General features: G+C 43.3%; 1 protein-coding gene across 4 annotated transcripts in view; it reads left to right on the forward strand.

The window, feature by feature from the left end:
* The window catches only part of dmxl2 (Dmx-like 2), a 143,694-nt gene that overhangs the window by 39,117 nt on the left and 83,243 nt on the right, over positions 1 to 21,334 (forward strand). For all 4 annotated transcript variants that reach the window (XM_078241347.1, XM_078241348.1, XM_078241350.1 and 1 more), the window contains exons 10-14: positions 1,413 to 1,619; positions 4,933 to 5,195; positions 8,535 to 9,192; positions 14,365 to 14,486; positions 16,472 to 16,561. In XM_078241347.1, the coding sequence (XP_078097473.1) occupies positions 1,413 to 1,619; positions 4,933 to 5,195; positions 8,535 to 9,192; positions 14,365 to 14,486; positions 16,472 to 16,561 (1,340 nt within the window). The remainder of the gene's footprint in view (positions 1 to 1,412; positions 1,620 to 4,932; positions 5,196 to 8,534; positions 9,193 to 14,364; positions 14,487 to 16,471; positions 16,562 to 21,334) is intronic.

Below are 21,334 nucleotides of genomic sequence, written 5' to 3' on the forward strand. Positions count from 1 at the left end.
AGGGCAATTTTTAGCATGGCCAATCAACCTAACCCGCACATCTTTGGACTGTGGGAGGAAACCGGAGCACCCGGAAGAAACCCACGTAGACACGAGGAGAATGTGCAAACTCCACACAGACAGTGACCCAAGCCGGGAATCGAACCCAGGTCCCTGGAGCTGTGAAGCAGCAGTGCTAACCACTGTGCTACCATGCCGCCCTTTTCAGTATCTGAGGAGTTGCAAATGGTGCTGAACATTGTGTAATCATCGGCGAACATCCCCACTTCTGACTCATTGATGAAACAGCTGGTTGTGCCTTGGACTTCCCTGAGGAACTTGACTAGTCAATACGACAGCTCTCTCACCTTTGGTCTAAGCCCCCAGATATTAGTAAGGAGAACTTTGCAAGATTGAGAGGTTTCATTCCTTTTTATTGATTTTGTGCAGCTAGGTAGCTTGCTAGGCCATTTCAGGCATCCATATAGCTGTAGGTCTCATGTAGATTTCCTTCCCTAAAGGGCTTTCGTGAACCAGTGGCAGTTTTACAACAATGGTTTCATGGTCATGATTAGACTTTTAATTCAAATTTTACCATCTGCTGCTGTTGTGGGTTTCGAACCCAGTACCCCAGAGCATTATCCTGGATCTCTGAATTGCTTGTCTAGTGACAACATCACTACGCCACCATGCGCCCATAGAAAAAAGCCTGTAATCGCTTTTACCATACAAAGATAATCAGACCCATTTTTAATACAAACTAATTGAATGTTGAAAAGTGACTAATTTTCTTACGGCTAGAATTGATATAAATTCTGCATATCTGGCGGGAACCGTAAATGGGAGGATTTACTATCAGCTGTGTCAGTTTTCCAACCCTAAAGCATTTAGTTCCCACCCACTTTATTTGCACCAACTTTGATGTCAGCTGGGTCCCTCATTTGTGAGCTGGTGGTGGCCAAATATGAATCTAAAAGCCGTGGCCCAATGTTTTAATAGGTGATGTGGTCAGTGAGGGATTTTCTATGCCCACCTTTCTGCCAGAATGTAGCCAAGGAATGGTGCATGTTCCACTTAGCTATGAAATGCAGGAAATATTCAAAGGTCAACCATTGAGTTTAATCCAGAGACGCCTTTTATAAAGGTGTCATTTAATGCTTCTACTACCTTAGTAAGAAAGATTTGGGTTTGTTTGGAAATATTTAGAATGTAGGTTGCAGGCACAAATTGGAGTTTTAAATAGAAAAGTTGGTTGTTTACAGTTTGCTTGAGGTTACTGACATAGCGAATCTTTTTGAACATAATCTTGATAGACTTAAAAAGAACACAGTGCCAATTGGTTTGGTTTGATTTGACACATAACATTATTCAATTGGCGATGAAAATATTTCTCAGATTAATATGTTCTGATGTTTTTCCATTGTTATGTACAGATATTCCACCAGCACTAGCTGGCACAGCTTTTAATATAGAAGATGGAGGTGGAAATTTTGTGGTTCACTGGCTGAACAATAAAGAGCTGCATTTTACATCATCTATGGAAATATTCATGGAGCAATTGAGAAAGCTCACGGATCAGCAGATGGAAGATGAACTTGACACTGCTAGTCAGAGTGGACTGAAAATGAAACTCGACACCGGTAAGCATGGCAAATAAAATGTTTGTGTTCAGTGAAATAGGTGGGCACAATTTAATCTGCTGCAGGATTTGATTTTTAACTAATCTGTGCATTGTGTTCAGGTTTATCTACCCATGTGGCCAGGGGGAAGAGGCAGTCAGTTTTCATTTTAATAGCAATTTCAGTTTTTTTAAAAATAAGCAATTGTAAGTCAACATGCTGCTAGCTGTAAAATGGTTAAAGTCATTTTTATTCATGTCACAATTGTATAAATCTTTGTCCTAGCTCCAGTTGTCTAGGTCAAATATTATCTTCGATAAAGTCCGCTCTGCACTACTACAAAATCTGTTAATTATACCTCAGCAGAGCAAATCCTGCTGCATTAGTAGTATTTCTGTTTTCTCAACCAGCTGTTGTTGCACTGTATCTGGGTTCGGAATATTAAGCCGTTTATGCTTTCACTTCATGTTTGCATGGCAGTGTGTTGAGATTGGTCAGACTTGTATCACACGGAATCCCATGAAGCTATAATTAGAGTCTTTCATCATGTCAGTCGCAACTGCTTTCTATCTCAAGGCCTGGAGGTTGTGATCCCATGTTCTTGTCCTGCACTATTCAACCTTTATGTGATAGTCTATTGTTCATTCTGGTTGGGTAATGGTTATGGGAGGCATATCTAAAATGTGAGTGTTGGTGGGAGAAGAAAGAAGATGATAGATTAGAGTTGGAAAACATGTTCTGAGCTTTTCACTTAAATGTAGTACAGTATTGAATTGGGGGAAGTGGATTAAGGTGAATAGAAACTGGTTGGCAGACAGGTAAGGAGATCAAATCTGCACACAGTATTCAAGTTATTATTTTTTCCCCTCAGCCCATCCCTGCAGTTATTGCCTCCTTCCTGAAGTACAGTTTCATAGGAATTATAACCTTGTGGTTAAATAGCAACTATTTATATGGACTAGGCTACCCTGGTCACATAGCTCAGCTACTTACTCGTTGGTGCTTTTTCTTCAAAGGCATAATTGCTTTACATTAATGATCAAAATCTTTCAAATGAGATGCGGTACTAAATGGATTTGCAACACTTGTGGATCGGAAAACAGAAAAAAGTAGGAGCACAAGTAGGCCTTTCAGTCCTTCAAGTCTACTCAGCTGTTCATTATGACCTTGGCTGATCATCCAACTCAGTAACCTGTTCTTCATATCCGTGGATCGCTTTAGCCCCAAGAGCCGCATCTAACTCCTTCTTGAGAGCATGCAATGTTTTGGCCTCAACTGCTTTCTGTGGTACAGAATTCCACAGGCTCATCACAATCTGGGTGAAGAAATTGCTCCTCTCAGTCCTAAATGGTTTACTCCAGAGCTTCAGACTATGAGCCCTGGTCTGGATTCTCCTGCCATTGGGAACATCCTCCCTGCATCTACCCTGTCTAGTCTTGTTAAGAATTTTATAGGTTTATATAACATCCCCTCTCATTCCTCTAACGTCCGGCGAATATAATCCTAACCAACTCGATCTCTCCTCATACGTTGGTCCCACCATCCTAGGAATCACTGGTAAACCTTCACTGCACTCCCTCCATAGCAAGAACATACTTCCTCAGGTAAGGAGATCAAATCTGCACACAGTATTCAAGTGTGGGGGGGGTCACACCAAGGCCCTGTGTAACTGCAGCAAGACTAACCTCCTCCTGTACTCTAATCCTCTCATTATGAAGAGCATACCATTTGCCTTCTTCACTGCTTGTTGCACCTGCACGCTTACTTTCAGCGACACCCAGGTCTTGTTGCACATTCCCCTCTTTCAATCTATAGCCATTTAGATAATAATCTGCCTTCATTTTTTTGCACTCAAAGTGGATAACCTCATATTTATCCATATTATACTGCTTCTGCCATGCATTTGCCCACTCACTCTTCCAAATCACAGCTCGCCCTCCCACCCAGCTTTGTGTCATTTCCAAATCTCGAGATATTGCATTTGGTTCATTCACCTAAATCATAATATACATTCTGAATAGCTGGGATCCTAGCACTGATTCCTGTGGTACCTAGTCTATCTAGTCACTGCCTACCACTTAGAAAAGTGCCCGTTTATTTCTACTCTTTGTTTCCTGTCTGCCAACCAGTTTCTATTCACCTTAATCCACTTCCCCCAATTCAAAGCACTTTAATTTTACTGCTAACACCTGCCGAGTCCTCTTGCTCTGCCTGATGGCCACCCATTCTCTTCCTGCCAGTGGAGTCTTGGCCTTCAGTGTTACCACCTCGCTATATGTGTTTCTCACAATACGCTCTGCCTCACGGATGCCACACAGTTTCACCAGCTGCTGCTCTAGCTCCAAAATGCAGGCTTCCAGGAGCTTCTGCTGGAGACACTTCCTGCATGCACGCTGGCCCTGGGCATTGGAAATGTCCCAAGCTTCCCACATAGAGCAGGAAGAGCACATGATGACTTTGAACACTCCTACCATGACTCACCCCTTTAAATTAAATCTTTTGGAGGGTATTTAAAATCAAATAATATCAATTATTCTAGGGCCCTTATTCCCTGGTCCTCGTTATTACAGAATATAGCCCTTACAAACTATAAACTACAAAATAAAGACCTTACAAAGTAGTAAATACTTACCTGACTGTATTCACCCAATCAGCTGCTTGCCTGTGTCACTTTTGATGTCATCTCAGGAGCTCCAAATTCCAAGCTAGCACTCAGATTTCTCGCTGCACACTCACGCTTTTTTCAATCTCTCGCACTCTTCTCTTGGTATGAATTTCAGAAAAATACTGAAAAGTTTTTTTTAAAACTGTCTTTTTTAAAGACATGTAAGGAGCGTAACAATAGAACCGCATATTTTGTTCATTGCCTGCAAAGAACTAGGCTTGAGATATCTGTTGGAATGTAAAATCTTTCTTCTTCTAATTAATGACCTACTAAGGAAGTTGTGGGAAGTGCAGCTTTGTAAAGTAAAATTTCTTATTGTCATTGGACCGTTGGTTACAAAGAAACTAGCATTGTTCTACTTGCTGTTTAGAGAAATTTCACTCCCTGCAGTCTGTGCAATGGCTTGAATGCAAGATCAATTGCTAACAGAATCATATTGGGTGAGGTTAAAAAGAAATGCAATGAATGAAAATACTTTGGACATTTTGCTTAAATCGAGAGATTCTCTTGCTTAGTACAAATATTCTATGTTTTGGAGCAACTTTGCACTTTAAAATAACTTCCTGTAGAAGATCAATAAACATATAAGGCATGTTTACTCTAAATATACTAGGTTTGTTTGAAGTTGCACACACTTTTCCGTGCTGTATTATTTCTACTTTGTCACAGAACAAGATGAAACTTCAGAGAAAGGATCAGAGTACGAGAATGAGGAGGTAGAGCAAGATGGGAGCACCAAAATATCTACACCATCCTCTGCGGGGATTCCATTGCCCACCATGTTGTTAGATCGAAAAATTGAGACGCTGCAAACAGAGTGGAACAGAAATGCTGATATGCTGTTTACAATCCATCCTATAGATGGTTCATTTTTAGTTTGGCATGTGAAGTATTTAGATGAGTATCACCCAGGAATCTTCAGACAAGTCCAGGTACGTGCAAAAAGACTTGTTGCTTTCAGTTGAAAAAAAATGTACATTTCAAAAGCCATTGTTCATTTAGAACCATGGAACCATAGAAAAGTTAGGGTGTGGAAAGAGGCCATTGAGCCCATTGTGTCTGCACTAGCCAAAAAAGAGATTTTCCAGCATCTAGTCCATAGCCTTGCAGGCACTTCAGATACAGATCCAGGTACCTTTTCAATGAATTGAACATTTAAGCCTCAGCTATCAACTTGGGCACTGAATTCCAGACACTTAGGGCCTTCTTTTACCATTTTAATTCGAAGTGCTGGGCGGACTTGAAACTGAGAGCGTTTCAGATGCAACTTTTAGACCCGTTCTCAGGCGTCCCCGTATGCACTCTGCCTGAAAAAATAGCAGCGATTCGGAATCGCGCTGCAGAAGCCTGTGGGCGGGGCTTAACGCACCCGAAACACTGCAGCCCCGATTGGAGCCTTCAACTGCGCATGTGCAGTAAAAAAAAAATAGAAAAACGCTCCTCTGCCACTTCGCTCCCGGGCCGGATAATGGCCCCCACAGGCATTGCCCCACCCCCAGAACATAACTGACCCTCTATCACCTCCCCCTCCACCACCGATCTGAGTCAGAGAGCCGTCGGAAGCTCTGAACTTATCTCAGAAGCTGGAGCGCCCGAATCGGACCTTTGCGGACCATGTCTGTTTCACGCCTAATCTGGGCGGGTGAATGTGGTGGTAAAGGGGGAAGCGCCGGTACGTTTGGGCGTGCAGCCCATGAAGTCAATTTAAATGGATGCAAATGCATTTAAATTGACGTCGCGCCCGTTTCGGGCGTGGTCCGGATGGCGGCCATTTTCGTTCTTTGCTAAAGGGGGAACAGGCGCAGAGGCGGGCGCAGTTCGTGCTACTTGCCTCACACCCGACTTTACCAAGTTTTCGTGCCAGAAAACGGGTGCAACTTGATGGTAAAATCGGGCCCTTACTGTCCTCTGGGTGAAAAAGTTTTTCCTCATGCCCCCTCTAATCCTTCTACCAATCACCTTAAATCTATGTCCCCTGGTAATTGATCCCTCAGCGAGGGGAAACAAGTCTTTTCTGTCTATTCTATCTGGACTCCTCATAATTTTGTACAGCTCAATTAGTTCACTCCTTAGCTTCCTCTCTTCTAAGGAAAGCAACCCTATCCTATCCAATCTCCTCATAGCTACAAATTTCAAGGCCAGACAACATTCCTATAAATTTTTGATACATAGTGATGTATGCTTAAAAATTGTAATAAAAGCTCCATAGGGAATTGAGCAGCTGGGGATATTAAAACATGTATTGGATCTGTATTATCAATTATTTAAAAAATACTCATCACCTCCTTTGTTTTCTTCAAAATTGTTAGAAAAATTTTCACTTGAGGATAATCAGCATCTTGCACTTAAATTACAAAACAATTTGACGGTATTTTCAAAATGGGATTCCAGTGTAATATATATGACATGGCGTTTTGACTGCCTTACTAATGTATGCCTTAGCTCTGGTCTTCTACTCCTGGGCATTTGAATGTCACTAGATTTTTATTTTAAGTTGTCCCTTCTATTTCCAGAAGATTTCTACTGAGGCATTTGGGCCTACTACAAATCCCAGGGCTTACGATAAACCAGCACCTTTTTGTTGGCTTTAAATTTATTAATCGTTATGTATTTTTTTCAATTGGTTGCCAAACAGTGCATGATATAAAATGAAGACAAATTATGTTTTCCTCAAGTTTAATTTCAACAATGTTTATCCTCATTGAATTCAAACGTCCTCCCGCTTCACTAGAGCTTGAAGTATAGTGCTTTTGGTCAGCTGTCTGGTGTGTTGGAAGTTAAGTGCCAGCAACAACTCCAATGATGAGATCTGGAAAAGCTCTGTGTAGTGCTTCAGAAGTAGATGATTTCAGGATTGAATTGAAACCATGCACTAATTCAGATATTTTTGGGAAAAATAACAAGGAGCTTAAACAGGCACACCGTTATTAATGTGGAAATAACCCAGCAATTTGTGCCGAAGAAGAGATGTGCCTTGTTCAAAATTGCCCCACTCTGCTAAATGATTTGTGCCACTCTGCTGCTTGACTTGCAGGAATGGGAGTGCACATAAATTTCTCCAGGGGTTTCAAAAAATTGCTGCATCTGCATTGTTAAAACTAATTAAAAACTCACTCCAGAATGTTAGGCTTTAAATTTAATGACATAAGACCCTTTTTATTAGATTTATATTTCCGTAATGTCATTTAACCTTTCCAGCCCAGAGAGATAACAGTTGAAACTTTGGGATTCCATTCCTGCACTCAGTTAATTGCTGGTTGGACCTTGTTTTAAATTTTAAAAAAATAATAGTTTTTTCTATCTTTTCCTTTTTTCTCCCTTTCTTAATCCATGTATTCTTTCCATCTCTTTATTTATTTCTGTATCCGATTTGGCTCTAATTAATTCACCCTTCTATGTTCTTCCTCTGCATCTTTCTCAATCTTTAAATTTAATTGATTCAAGAGAAAGACTAAAATAAACAAAATACCGAGGATGCTGGAATCTGAAGCAAGAATAGAATTCTTTCCCCTTTCAGTTCTGACGAAGGGTCCTTGACTCAATGTTAATTGTGTTTCTTTCCTGATAGATGCTGGCTGGCCTGCTAAGTTTTTCCAGTTTCCCTTGTTCTTGTGAAAAAGGAAGACTGTTGATCCTATTGTTCACCAGGGTTCCAGTTACCGTTATTCCACTAGGTTAAGCCAGTGCAGGGGAGGAGCAGATTCCCCCAGTCACATTCAGTAGCCATTTACAGGCTGGAGGCAGGATTTCTGGTCACCACAGACCGGAAGTCCCACCTCTGAGAGCTACCAGCCAATCTGAAGCTAGCAGTTCTTGAGGTAGCACCAGCAGAAGTGGTGGCCTCTACTGGTACTGCATTTGCGTGATGAGGGGTCAGCAGCGATGGGTTGAAGAGGGGGCAAGAGGGCCAGGATTTGAGAGGCCATGGGGGGAGGACAACCTGTGTAAAGTGACCGATGTATTTAGGCAAATTTCTGCTTGATTCCAACTTTGGAACTCCTTCCTGAATCCCCCACCTTGTACCTCGGGCCTCTCTGTTAAAAGCATCCATAAAAGCTATCTCTTTAGCTCTGCCTTTGATTAGCTCCCTTAACTTAGCTGCCTCCTTTGCTTGACACCTTTGTTCATTTGTGTGAAGGTATTTGAGATACTTCAAAGGTTAATTGCAGATGTAAATATTTTTACTTAATCTAGGAAGAGGATAATTTTCAAACCATGCAGAAACAGTAATGTATGTTAACTAAAAATATTCAATTCTCTTTGCATTTTAGGTTGCATTTTCATCTCGGATTCCTGTTGCTTTTCCTACTGGCGATGCAAACTCACTCAGCAGAAATATCATGATGTATGCATGTACTGTTAAAAATGTTAAGAACCTTCCAGATAATGATCCAAATATCAATGGGATGACCTATTGTGCGAGTAGCTCAAAATTAAATATCATCACTCCAGCAGTTATGATGATTTCAAAACACGTTGATGGATCACTAAATCAGTGGGCAGTAACTTTTGCTGAAGAATCTGCTTTCACCACAGTTCTAATCGTGTCGCACAAGTTTAGATATTGTGGACATCGTTTCCATCTAAATGACTTGGCTTGTCATTCAGTGCTACCATTGCTGCTAACCTCTTCACACCACAATGCGCTAATGACTCCTGAAGCTGAATTTGTTGAAAAGGAAAAGCTTATGTTAGAATCTGCAAAGTCCTTAAAAGGGCCAACTTCGCAGCAGGTTAAAAATGCAGCTACCCGAATGTTTCATGACCCCAATGCTATCTACAGTGAACTGATACTTTGGCGTATGGATCCAATAGGACCATTGTCATATTCTGGGGGAGTTTCAGAGCTGGCACGTATCAATTCCTTGCATACTTCCGCTTTTTCGAATGTGGCCTGGCTTCCAACCTTGATCCCAAGCTATTGCCTTGGTGGGTTTGTTTAAAATCAGTTTTTATACAGTTAAAATATTTAATAAGAAGTTGATTGTGGGCATGCTAGTTAGAAATTAATGTTTGAATGTTTTATCATGCTGCTGTAGTTTCAAACTGTTTTCTTAGCTATCATGTTTTCCTAGCTATCATGTTTTCCTAATTAAGCATCATAATCGTCACTCTTCCTTGGTAAGATAGTTTAAGTTTAAAGTTTATTTATTAGTGTCACAAGTAGGCTCAAGAAGGATTACATTTAACACTGCAATGAAGTTACTGTGAAAACTTCCTAGTTACCACACTCCGGCGCCTGTTTGGGTACACTGAGGGAGAATTTAGCATGGCCTATGCACCTAACCACCACATCTTTTGGACTGTGGGAGGAAACCAGAGCACCTGGAGGAAACCCACGCAGACACGGGGAGGGCAATAGATAATCCATCATGGAAAATTAGAAGGATTCTCACTCGTTTCAGAGTCTGTTCTACTCATTAGCTCCCTGATCTACCTTTTTTCTTTAATCTGTGCATTCATCAGAATCATATCAGTGAGGCAAGGGTGACTGCCCCTGTCATCAATGCAGCCTTTGACAAAGTGTGGCATCAAGAGGCCCTAGTGAAATGGAAGTCAATGGAAATCAAGGGGAAAACTCTCCACTTGTTGGAGTCATACCCAGCATGAAGGAAAGAACTTGTGGTTGTTGGAGGTCATTCATCTCACCCCTAGGACATCACTTCAGGAATTTCCCAGAGTAGTGTTAGGCCCAACCATCTTTAGCTGTTTCATCAATGACTTTCAGTTCATCATGAGGTTAGAAGTGGGAATGTTCATGGATGATTACACAACTTTCAGCACTATTCACGACTCCTCAGATACTGAAACAGTCTGTGTCCATATAGACCTGCACTGTATTCAGGCTTGGGTTGATAAAGTAGCTAAAGCCCCCACTGTTCACATCCTGGAACTTACCATTGACCAGAAACTGATCTAGACCAACCATATAAATACTGTGGCTAAAAGAGCAAGTCAGAGGCTGTGAACCTGGCAAAGAATAACTCGGCTTCTAACTCCCCAAAGGCACAAGTCGAAAGTGTGGTGGAATACTCTCCCTTTGCCTGGATGAGTGCAGTTCCAACAACACTCAAAAGCTTGACACCCTCCAGGACAAAGTAGCTAGCTTGATAGGCATTCATTCACCACAATAAGCATTCAATCCCTCAATCACCAACGCATAGTGGCAGCAGTATGTACCATCTCCAAGATGCACTGCAGCAACTCACCAAGGCATCTTGCGGCAGCATCTCCCAAACCCGCAAACTCTTTCCCCTTAGAAGGACAAGAGCAGCAAAGGCATGGGAACACCACCACCTGGAAGTTCCCCTCCAAGTCACACACCACCCTGATTTGGAACTAGACTAGGCTTGTGCCAAATGCTGAAGGGAAAAAAAACTCTTGACCTTGTCTCAGTAGTGTACCTGTTGCACATGCATTTGAAAATGACAGTATTGGTAGGAGTGACCACAGTCTTTGTGGAGACAAAGTCCCATCTTCACATTGAGGATGCACTCCATCATGTTGTGTGACACTACTACTGTGCTAATTGGAATAGCTTTAGAGCAGATCTGGCAGTAGAAAACTGGCTTCCATGAGATGCTGTGGACTATCAGTGGCATCAGAATTGTATTTAACCACAATATGTAACTTCACAGCCTGGCCTATCGCTATTACCATCAAGTGGGAAATCAACCCTTATTCAATGAAGGGTGTAGAAGAGTATGACAGGAGCAGCATCAGGTAAAAGCGAGGTGTCAAATAGTGAAGCTATAACACCGGACTACTTGCATGCGAAACAGCATGCAATAAAGCGAGGCATTTCCACAATCGACAGATCAGATCAAACTTCCGCAGTCCTGCCGCATCCAATCGTGAATGGCGATGGACAATTAAACAACTAACAGCTGGAGACGGCTTCACAAAATCCCCATCCTCAATAATGGGGCAGCCCAGCTCATTAATGCAAAACTATCTTTAACCAGAAGTGGATCACCAATCTTACCCTCCCTTCTGCAGTGCTGAGCATCACTGATGGCAGTCTTCAGCTAATTCTATTCACTTCATGACTTGATGAGAAATAGCTGAAGGCACTGGATATTACAAAGACTATGAGCCCTGACAACATTCTGGCAGTAATATTGAAGACTTGTGCTCCAGAACTAGCCACTTCACTATTCTAGTACATTACCATTGTTGAATTCCCACAATGACATTACCATTGCTGAATCCTCCACTATCAACATGCTGGGTTACCATTGACCAGAAACTGAACTGGACCAGCTATATGAATCCTGTGGCTACAAGAGCAGGTCAAAGGCTAGGAATTCTGTGGCAAACTTACCACCTCATTCCCCAAAGCCTGTCCACCGCCTACAAGGCACAAGTCAGGAGTGTAATGGAATACTCTCCACTTGCTGGATGAGTGCAGTCCAACAACATTCGAGAAGCTCAACATCATCCAAGACAACACAGCCCGCTTGTTTGCTACACCTTCCACAAACATTCAATCCCTCCATTACCAATGGAGCAGCAATGTGTACCATATTCAAAATGTACTGCAGGAACTCACCAACGTTCCTATGGCAGCACCTTCCAAACCCATGAGCACTACTATCTAAGAAGGACATGGGTAGCAGATACTTGAGAACACCAACACCTGGATGTTCCCCTTCAAGTCACTCACCATTCTGATTTGGAATTATATCACTGTTCCTTCACTGTCGCTAGGATCAAAACCCTGGAACACCCTAACTTTGGCTGTACCTACACCTCAGGAACTGCAGCGATTCAAGAAGGCAGTTCATCACACTTTCTCAAAGGCAATTAGGATGTGCAATACATGCTGGCTAAGCCAGACATGCACATCGCCTAAAGGAATTATTTCAAAAAATCATTGGATCTCCCCAACAGTGTGTAAAAGTGCCCAGATAAGTCTTATTCACAGAGAGTAGAACAAATCCAACTCAGCCAATTACTGTGCCATCAGTATACTTGATCATTAGCAAAGTGATGGAAGGTGTCGTCAACCATGCTTTCAAACAGCACTCAACACAGTAACGACCTCCTCATTGGAGCTCATTTTGGATTCCACCAGATCCACTCGCCTCCTGACTTCATTACAGCCTTGGTCCAAACATGGGCAAAAGAGCTGAACTTGAGGTGAGGTGAGAGTCGCTGCCCTTGACATCAAGACAGCATTTGACCAAATGTGGCATCAAAGAGCCCTATCCAAACTTGAGTCAAAGGGAATCAGGAGGGAAACTCTCCGCTGGTTGGAGTCAAATTGAGCACAAATGAAGATGGTTGTGGTGGAGGTCAGTCATCTCCGTCTGGTACTATCCAGAATCAATCATCTTCAGCTACTTTGAGTGATCTTCCCTCCAGCACAAGGTCGTAAGATCATAAATGAGGATGTTTGCTGATGTTTGCACAATATTCAGTACTATTTTCAACTCCTCCGACACTAACAATCCATATCCACATGCAGCCAGACCTAGACAGTATTCGGGCTTGTGCTGTTAAGTGACAAGTACTATTTACACCTCACCAATGCCCATCTCTAACAAGGGAAATTCTACCCATCCTCCCTTGATATTCAGTGAAGTTACCATCACTGACTTTCCCACTATCAACATCCTGGAAGATACCATTGACCAGAAATTGAACTGGACAAGCCATATAAATACTGTAGCAGGTTAGAAACTGCAAATTCTGAGGCTCCTTGTCCATTATCTACAAGGCACAAGTCAGGAGTGTGATGGAATACTCCGCCCTTCCCTGGCTGAGTGCTGCTCCAATAACATTTGAGAGGCTTGATACCATCCAGGTCAATGCAGCCCACTTGATCAGCAACACATCCACCACCATAAACATTTACTACCACCACCACCAACAGAAAGTGGCAGCAGCATGTACGATATATCGTACGCACTTAATAACTCATCAAGCCTCCTACAGCACCTTCCAAACCCACAACCTCCAATACCTAAAAGGATAAGACCAGCAGATGCAAGGAAACACCATCTGCAGATTACCCTCCAAGCCATACACCATCCTGACTTGGAGCTATATCACTATTCCTTTACTGTCACTGGGTCAAAATCCTGGAACTAACTTACTTAACAGCATTATGGATGCATCTACACCACATGGACTGCAGTGGTTCAAGGCAGTGGCTTACCACCACTTTTGAAGGGGAGTTAGGAATAGGCAACAAATTCTGTCCTAGCCAGCTACGGCCACATCCCCTGAAAGAATAAATCTTTAAAAATAAGAAGATGCAAGTCCATTAACCTGAGTTGGATTCAAATCTGGAGTCTAGAGATGAGAAGACAGTGTGCTAAGTGGCCCAACCTATCTAATTTACTGGGGCCAAAATGTCTGTTTCAAATATAGCACTGCTAAGTTATAAATTATTTTCTGGCTGATTAATGTTCATTATTTAAGGCAATCTGCACAAAACAAAATGGCTCACAATATTGCTGCAAATATTTATTGATCATGTCGGTGCTCTTGCATGTAGATCTGTTAAAATAGTGTTGAATCCTAGATTTGAACCAGACTTTTGCTTTGTCATCTATTACTTATTAAGTGACATTTTGGTCCAAAATCATGCCCCAGACCCAGGATCAGGGTTGCCTTCCAGAGTATTTTTGAACCTTGAGACCGAAATATATAATGTATTTTTAACAAATTTATAGTGTCACATAAACCACAATGATTGTATCTGGGTGATTTGGTAGCATACAGAACAAGAACTTTATCATTTGCAGTCTGAGTAGGTGTTGTTTTTTATCTTGACTAATTTACTGAATTTTGTATTCAAAAGAATTTTCAGAGTAGTAGCTTTGAAAATATTGGATTAAATTTGGTTGTGCAAAGCTTTAAAAGAATTACTGTACCAACTCGCTCTACTTTAGTAAAAGAAATGCTATTTAAGTTTTTATACACAGCCAAATGTTGTTCACTGGTTGAATTTTCTTCAAATATACAAGAACAAACATTATAAAGTTAACTGTTAAATTGTTACTTTATTTAATATGTTTGACTATTAAAATTAAGTTTTACTACTATTTTGTGAAGTGATTATAATTGATTATACTTCACTTCAATTTTTAGGGACCTACTGCAACTCTGCCAGTGCTTGTTTTGTTGCTTCTGATGGTCAAAATCTCAGGCTTTATCAGGCTGTGGTTGATGCTAGAAAACTTCTGGATGAACTTTCCGATCCCGAAATCTCGGTAGGTTAATGGCTATACAAACTAAGAATTATATCACCATTATAAAATGTTCTTGTGCTGTTAAGTGACAAGTGCTATTTACACCTCACCAATGCCCATCTCTAACAAGGGAAATTCTACCCATCCTCCCTTGATATTCAGTGAAGTTACCACCATTGACTTTCCCACTATCAACATCCTGGAAGATACCATTGACCAGAAATTGAACTTGGCAAGCCATATAAATACTGTAGCAGGTTAGAAACTGCAAATTCGCAAAAAAAATTAAATCTCCTATGTAGAGGGGGTATTAGACAGGATGATGAAATACTTGGTGAAAGAGGTGGCTTGTTTGAAGAGTCTTAGAGAAAGGTGCAGAAGCAAAGCAGTTTATAAGCAGAATTTCACTATTGGACCTAAATGGCTGAAGGTATGGCTGCCAATGGTGGGCAAGGAGAGGGGAAAAGAATCAGAGAAGTGGAGAGTTTGGGGTGGGAGTTGTAGAGCTGGAGGATGATTTGGAGATGGGGATGGTCAGGCCGTGAAGAAATTTAAGCACAATAAGAATTTTAAATTCGACAGTCAATGTCAGTCAGCAAGGACATTGATGTTGGCTGAATGTAATATGGTGCAGGATGGAATACAGGCAATGGAGTTTAATGTGAGCTGAAGTTTATGGAGGGTAGAAAATGGGATGTTAATGAGCAGAGCTTAGAATAATCATGATATGAATGAGCATTTCGGCAGCATGTGCACTGAATGTGAATTTTAATATTTTTATGCCACATAATTTATTTGACACTAATTCATTTTGGAATGATTCTGGCCATTATGTGTTGCTACTGAGTAAGGTTCACCATTCACACAATATATAGCCACTCTCTAATCTTACTTGACTTTCTTAAGTATTGGTTTCATTATTTGTGTACTTTATAGTGTGTTCTTTTGTTGATCAGCTCGTTCAATTTGCACCTGATTCTTTTTTTTAAATCTCTTGCATCCATGTGGTCCTGGCTAGAAAGACTCCCAACATTAACCTTCAAGTTGGAGCTCCCTATTCTTTGGGGAGCCATCCACAATTATTAGTTTTGCAAATTCCTAATGAAGGCTGTTATCACTGTACCAACTTTGATGTTTAGCTGCACTCATCCCCAGGGAGAAACAGAGTTAACACTTCAGGTTGATGATGTGAAATATTATCTAATATTGCAGCACAATTGGCAATGTGCACTGTATTTTGTGTACTGATTATGTACGACTCCTGTTGACAAAGGGTTATTGACCCAAAATGTTAACTGTTTCTCTCTTCACATATGCTGTCTGATCCAATAGAATTAGTCGTATCGCTTTTTCAAAAGAGCTTAGAGCCTAAAATTCCCTAAGCCCCTTTCTCCCACCACAGAATGGATCATCTGTGACGCAGAGTTGGGTGCCAGCATCCTCTATAGTGTCTCCTGGGTATCTGCCCTACAGAAGGTCATGAATATTGGAACTTCATTCCACCGCTTTATCAGGAGGGAGAGGCCACCAGTTTAGGCAAAAGAACCAAATTACAGAAGGACGCTGCCAATTTCTATTGCATTACTTTCCCAATGTCTGTGATCAACTGCCATTGGGAAGCCAGCATTAGGTTTCAAATTCTCACCCTATGTTGTAAATACATTTCCATCATTCCCTATATGGCACTAAGATTGAAACTCAGGGCGACGATGTTGTTTCCACATTTATGACATTTGTCCCCTCCCATTTTTTAAAAAAAGGACACTGATGTGATGGACTTGAGACTTGCCCAAAATTCTAGTCCCCAGCCCAGCTTGCAACTTTGTTTACCTCCTAAGTCCAGAAATTTCAAGGCCACATTGTTCCAAGTTGCTAAATTGATGTGAGCAGTTAAATATTTACCAATATTTTAACCAAAATTAATGAGGCATTAGGGAATCGCTTTTCTCACATTGTATAATTTGTCTTTTCAATTGTTGTATTTAATATTTTTATGTCTCTTGTAGAAATTCGTTGGAGAAGTGTTCAACATAGTAAGCCAGCAATCAACAGCTCGACCTGGTTGCATTATTGAACTGGATGTAATAACAGCTCAGGTTAGATATGTTCGGACTGTTGTGGAATTTTACTTGTATATTTTACTCCCTTTGTCCTTCCTACTACCTGTTACAACCCCAGGTTTTGATTTTTGGAATCGGTGAAAACAAGCTTCAAATCAATCCCAGACCTAAGATAGGTATCCCCCATTTAAAGCATGTTTTAATAGCATGGTTTGTAAATAACAGAAATGGTAGTGCATTCATTCTTGTTTTCATGCATTTATGCATATGCTCTGTCTGTTTTAAACCCTCTGCTGCTTTGCTCGCCACCTTTCCAGACCCTCTTGCACCCTCCTGCTTGCCACCTCTCCTGAACTTCTTGTTTCCTCGTGCTCACCACCTCTTCTGACCCTCTCATTCCCCCTGCTCAACTCCTCCCTCTCCCCAACTCCTCTTGTACCCTCCTGCTTGCTTGCTCCCTTTTCTGACCCCTTACCCACCTCTTACTTGCTGCTTCACTTATCCCCTCCCACTCACTTCACCCCACACATCAGCTCTGCCTTGACCCTCTCACTGCCCCTCTTGGGTGAGGGAGTGAGGAAGTCAAGAGAGGGAAGTGGCGAGTTGAAGGGAGTGGATGGCAGAAAGCAATGAGCAGGAGTGGAGAAAGGCAGAGCTGTGACTGGTGACAGGATTTTTGGGGTAAGAATTAGTTTTAAGTACTTTTCCGCGGGTGTTATTTATTTATTTAATTTAGTTTTCAATTTTGGCGCGCAACCGGCAGTGGCCGCGGGGTTTACTGGGAAGGGTCTCTTGAGTTTTTTTTTTAGTGCACAGGAGGTTTAAAAGGCAGGTCCCACTATCTAGCGGGCAGCGTTGGGAGCGGGCAGCGGAGTGAGACGGAGCTGAGTGAGAACTGAGGGGCTTTGGCTCATCGGGCTTAGGCAGAAAGGGCGAGCAGGGGTGAGTTTCTTATTTTTAAAAAATTTTATTTATAAGTTACTTTTCTCCGGGTACCTTGGTAGAAATAATTTGGAACAGAGAGGAATAATCTTCATTCACTTTTTTCCCTGTGTTTAAAAGGGCAATTATGACTGTCAGGCCAGTATGTTGTTCCCAATGTAGGATGTGGGAGGTCCTGGAGGCTCCTAGCCTCCCGGACGACCATATCTGTGCTGGGTGTGTTGAGCTGCGGTTCCTAAGGGACCATGTTAGGGAACTGGAATTGCAGCTCGAGGACCTTCGCCGGGTTAGGGATAGTGAGGAGGTCATTGACAGGAGCTATCGGCAGGTGGTCACACCGGGACCACGGGAGGAGGGTAACTGGGTAACAGTGAGGAAGGAGAAAGCTCGGGTGATGGTGAGCACCCCGGTGGATGTGCCCCTTAATAATAAGTACTCCTGTCTGAGTACTACTGGGGTGGACAGCCCACCTGGGGGAAGCAGCGGTGGCAGTGTCTCTGGAGCTGAGCCTGGCCCAGTAGTGCAAAGGGGTAAGGAAAGGAGGGTAGTGCTAATTGGGGACTCTACGGTGAGAGGGTCAGATAGGCGTTTTTGCGGACACAGACGGGACTCTCGGATGGTGGTTTGCCTCCCTGGTGCAGGGGTCCAGGATGTCTCTGGTCGAGTCCCAGAAATCCTGAAGGGGGAGGGAGAGGAGCCCAAGGTCGTGATGCATATAGGTACTGCTGACATAGGTAGGAAGAGGGAAGGGGTCATGAAAAGAGAATATAGGGAGTTGGGTAGACAGCTGAGAAAGAGGAATGCAAAGGTAGTAATCTCGGGATTGCTGCCTGTGCCGCGGGAGAGTGAGAACAGGAATCGGTGGAGAATTAATGCGTGGCTGAGGGACTGGAGCAAGGGACAAGGATTTGGGTACTTGGATCATTGGGACCTCTTTAGGGGCAGGTGTGACCTGTTTAAAAAAGACGGGTGGCACTTGAATCCCAGGGGGACCAATATCCTGGCGGGAAGGTTGGCTAAGGCTACTGGTGAGACTTTAAACTAGAAAGGTTGGGGGGAGGGAATCGAAATGAGGGGACTGAGAGCGAGGAGGTTAGCTCGCAAATAGATAAGGAATGTAGACAGGGTAAGAGGGAGGTTAGACGAGTGAGGGAGAAGGGAAGTGCTCAGGCTGAAGGTCTGAGATGTGTCTATTTTAATGCCAGGAGTGTAGTGAATAAAGTGGATGAGCTTGGAGCGTGGATTGCTGCTTCGAATTGTGATGTGGTGGCCATTACGGAGACTTGGATGTCTCAGGGACAGGACTGGGTGCTTCAGGTGCCGGGTTTTAGATGTTTCAGGAAGGACAGGGAGGGAGGCAAGAGAGGGGGGGGAGTGGCACTGTTGATCAGGGATAGTGTCACGGCTGTAGAGAAGGTGGACGCCGTGGAGGGACTGACTACGGAATCTCTGTGGGTGGAGGTTAGGAACAGGAAGGGGTCGGTAACTTTGCTGGGTGTTTTCTATAGGCCGCCCAATAGTAACAGAGATGTTGAGGAGCAGATGGGGAAACAGATCCTGGAGAGATGTAGGAATAACAGAGTTGTCGTGATGGGAGATTTTAATTTCCCAAACATAGATTGGAATATCCCTAGGGCTAGGGGTTTGGATGGAGAGGAGTTTGTTAGGTGTGTCCAGGAGAGTTTCCTGACACAGTATGTGGATAAGCCTACTAGAGGAGAGGCTGTTCTTGATCTGGTGCTGGCTAATGAACCTGGACAGGTGGAGGATCTCTCGGTGGGTGAGCATCTTGGGGATAGCGATCATAATTCTATCTCCTTCACGATAGCATTGGAAAGAGATAGGGTCAGGCAGGCTAGGAAAGTGTTTCTCTGGAGTAAAGGGAAATACAGTGTCATCAGGGAGGAAATTAGACGGGTAAATTGGAAGGAGGCATTCTTGGGGAAAAGTACCGAAGGAAAGTGGAGGATTTTCAAGGAACGTTTGTCTGGAGCTCTGCATGACAACGTTCCGATGAGACAGGGGGGTGTTGGTAGGGTACGGGAACCGTGGTGCACGAAGGTTGTGATGAACCTGGTAAATAAGAAAAGAGAGGCGTACAGAAGGTTCAGAGAGCTAGGAGGTGTTAAGGATTTAGAGGAGTATACGCGATGTAGGAAGGAGCTTAAGAAGGAAATTAGGAGAGCGAGAAGGGGTCATGAGAAGACCTTGGCGGGTAAGATTAAGGAGAATCCCAAGGCTTTCTACAAATATGTCAAGAGTAAAAGGATGAGATGTGAAGGCATAGGACCCTTAAAAGGTGAAGGGGGAAAAGTTTGTGCGGAACCGTTAGAAATGGCGGAGGTGCTTAATGAATACTTTACCTCGGTATTCACGGTGGAAAGGGATCTGGGTGGTTGTACTGCTGGATTGCGGAGGACAGAAAGGATCGAGCATGTGGACATAAAGAAAGAGGATGTGTTGGAACTATTGAATGGCATCAAGGTTGGTAAGTCGCCGGGACCGGATGGGATGTACCCCAGGTTACTGTGGGAGGCGAGGGAGAAGATTGCGGAGCCTTTGGCGATGATCTTTGCATCGTCGATGGAGACGGGAGAGGTTCCGGAGGATTGGAGGATTGCAGATGTGGTCCCTATATTCAAGAAAGGGAACAGGGACAGCCCGGGAAATTACCGACCGGTGAGTCTAACCTCAGTGGTTGGTAAGTTGATGGAGAGGATCCTGAGAGACAGGATTTATGATCATCTAGAGAAGTTTAGTATGATCAAAAGTAGTCAGCACGGCTTTGTCAAGGGCAGGTCGTGCCTTACGAGCCTGGTTGAGTTCTTTGAAAATGTGACCAAGCACATTGACGAAGGAAGAGCGGTGGATGTGGTCTATATGGACTTCAGCAAAGCGTTCGATAAGGTCCCCCATGCAAGACTTCTTGAGAAAGTGAGAGGGCATGGGATCCAAGGGGCTGTTGCCTTGTGGATCCAGAACTGGCTTGCCTGCAGAAGGCAGAGAGTGGCTGTGGAGGGGTCTTTCTCTGCATGGAGGTCAGTGACCAGTGGAGTGCCCCAGGGATCTGTTCTGGGACCCTTGCTGTTTGTCATTTTCATAAATGACCTGGATGAGGAAGTGGAGGGATGGGTTGGTAAGTTTGCTGACGACACCAAGGTAGGTGGTGTTGTGGATAGTTTGGAGGGATGTCAGAAGTTGCAGCGAGACATAGATAGAATGCAAGACTGGGCGGAGAAGTGGCAGATGGACTTCAACCTGGATAAGTGTGTAGTGATCCATTTTGGCAGATCCAATGGGATGGAGCAGCAGTATAAAATGAAGGGTACCATTCTTAGCAGTGTAGAGGATCAGAAGGACCTTGGGGTCCGGGTCCATAGGACTCTTAAATCGGCCTCGCAGGTGGAGGATGCGGTCAAGAAGGCGTATGGCGTACTAGCCTTCATTAATCGAGGGATTGAGTTTAGGAGTCGGGAGATAATGCTGCAGCTTTATAGGACCCTGGTTAGACCCCACTTGGAGTACTGCGCGCAGTTCTGGTCACCTCATTACAGGAAAGATGTTGAAGCCATTGAAAGGGTGCAGAGGAGATTTACAAGGATGTTGCCTGGATTGGGGGGCATGCCTTATGAGGATAGGTTGAGGGAGCTTGGTCTCTTCTCCCTGGAGAGACGAAGGATGAGAGGTGACCTGATAGAGGTTTACAAGATGTTGAGGGGTCTGGATAGGGTGGACTCTCAGAGGCTATTTCCAAGGGCTGAAATGGTTGCTACGAGAGGACACAGGTTTAAGGTGCTGGGGGGTAGGTACAGGGGGGATGTCAGGGGTAAGTTTTTCACTCAGAGGGTGGTGGGTGAGTGGAATCGG

Source organism: Mustelus asterias, chromosome 24 (genome assembly GCF_964213995.1).
Source record: "Mustelus asterias chromosome 24, sMusAst1.hap1.1, whole genome shotgun sequence".
Classification (NCBI taxonomy): Eukaryota; Metazoa; Chordata; class Chondrichthyes; order Carcharhiniformes; family Triakidae; genus Mustelus; species Mustelus asterias.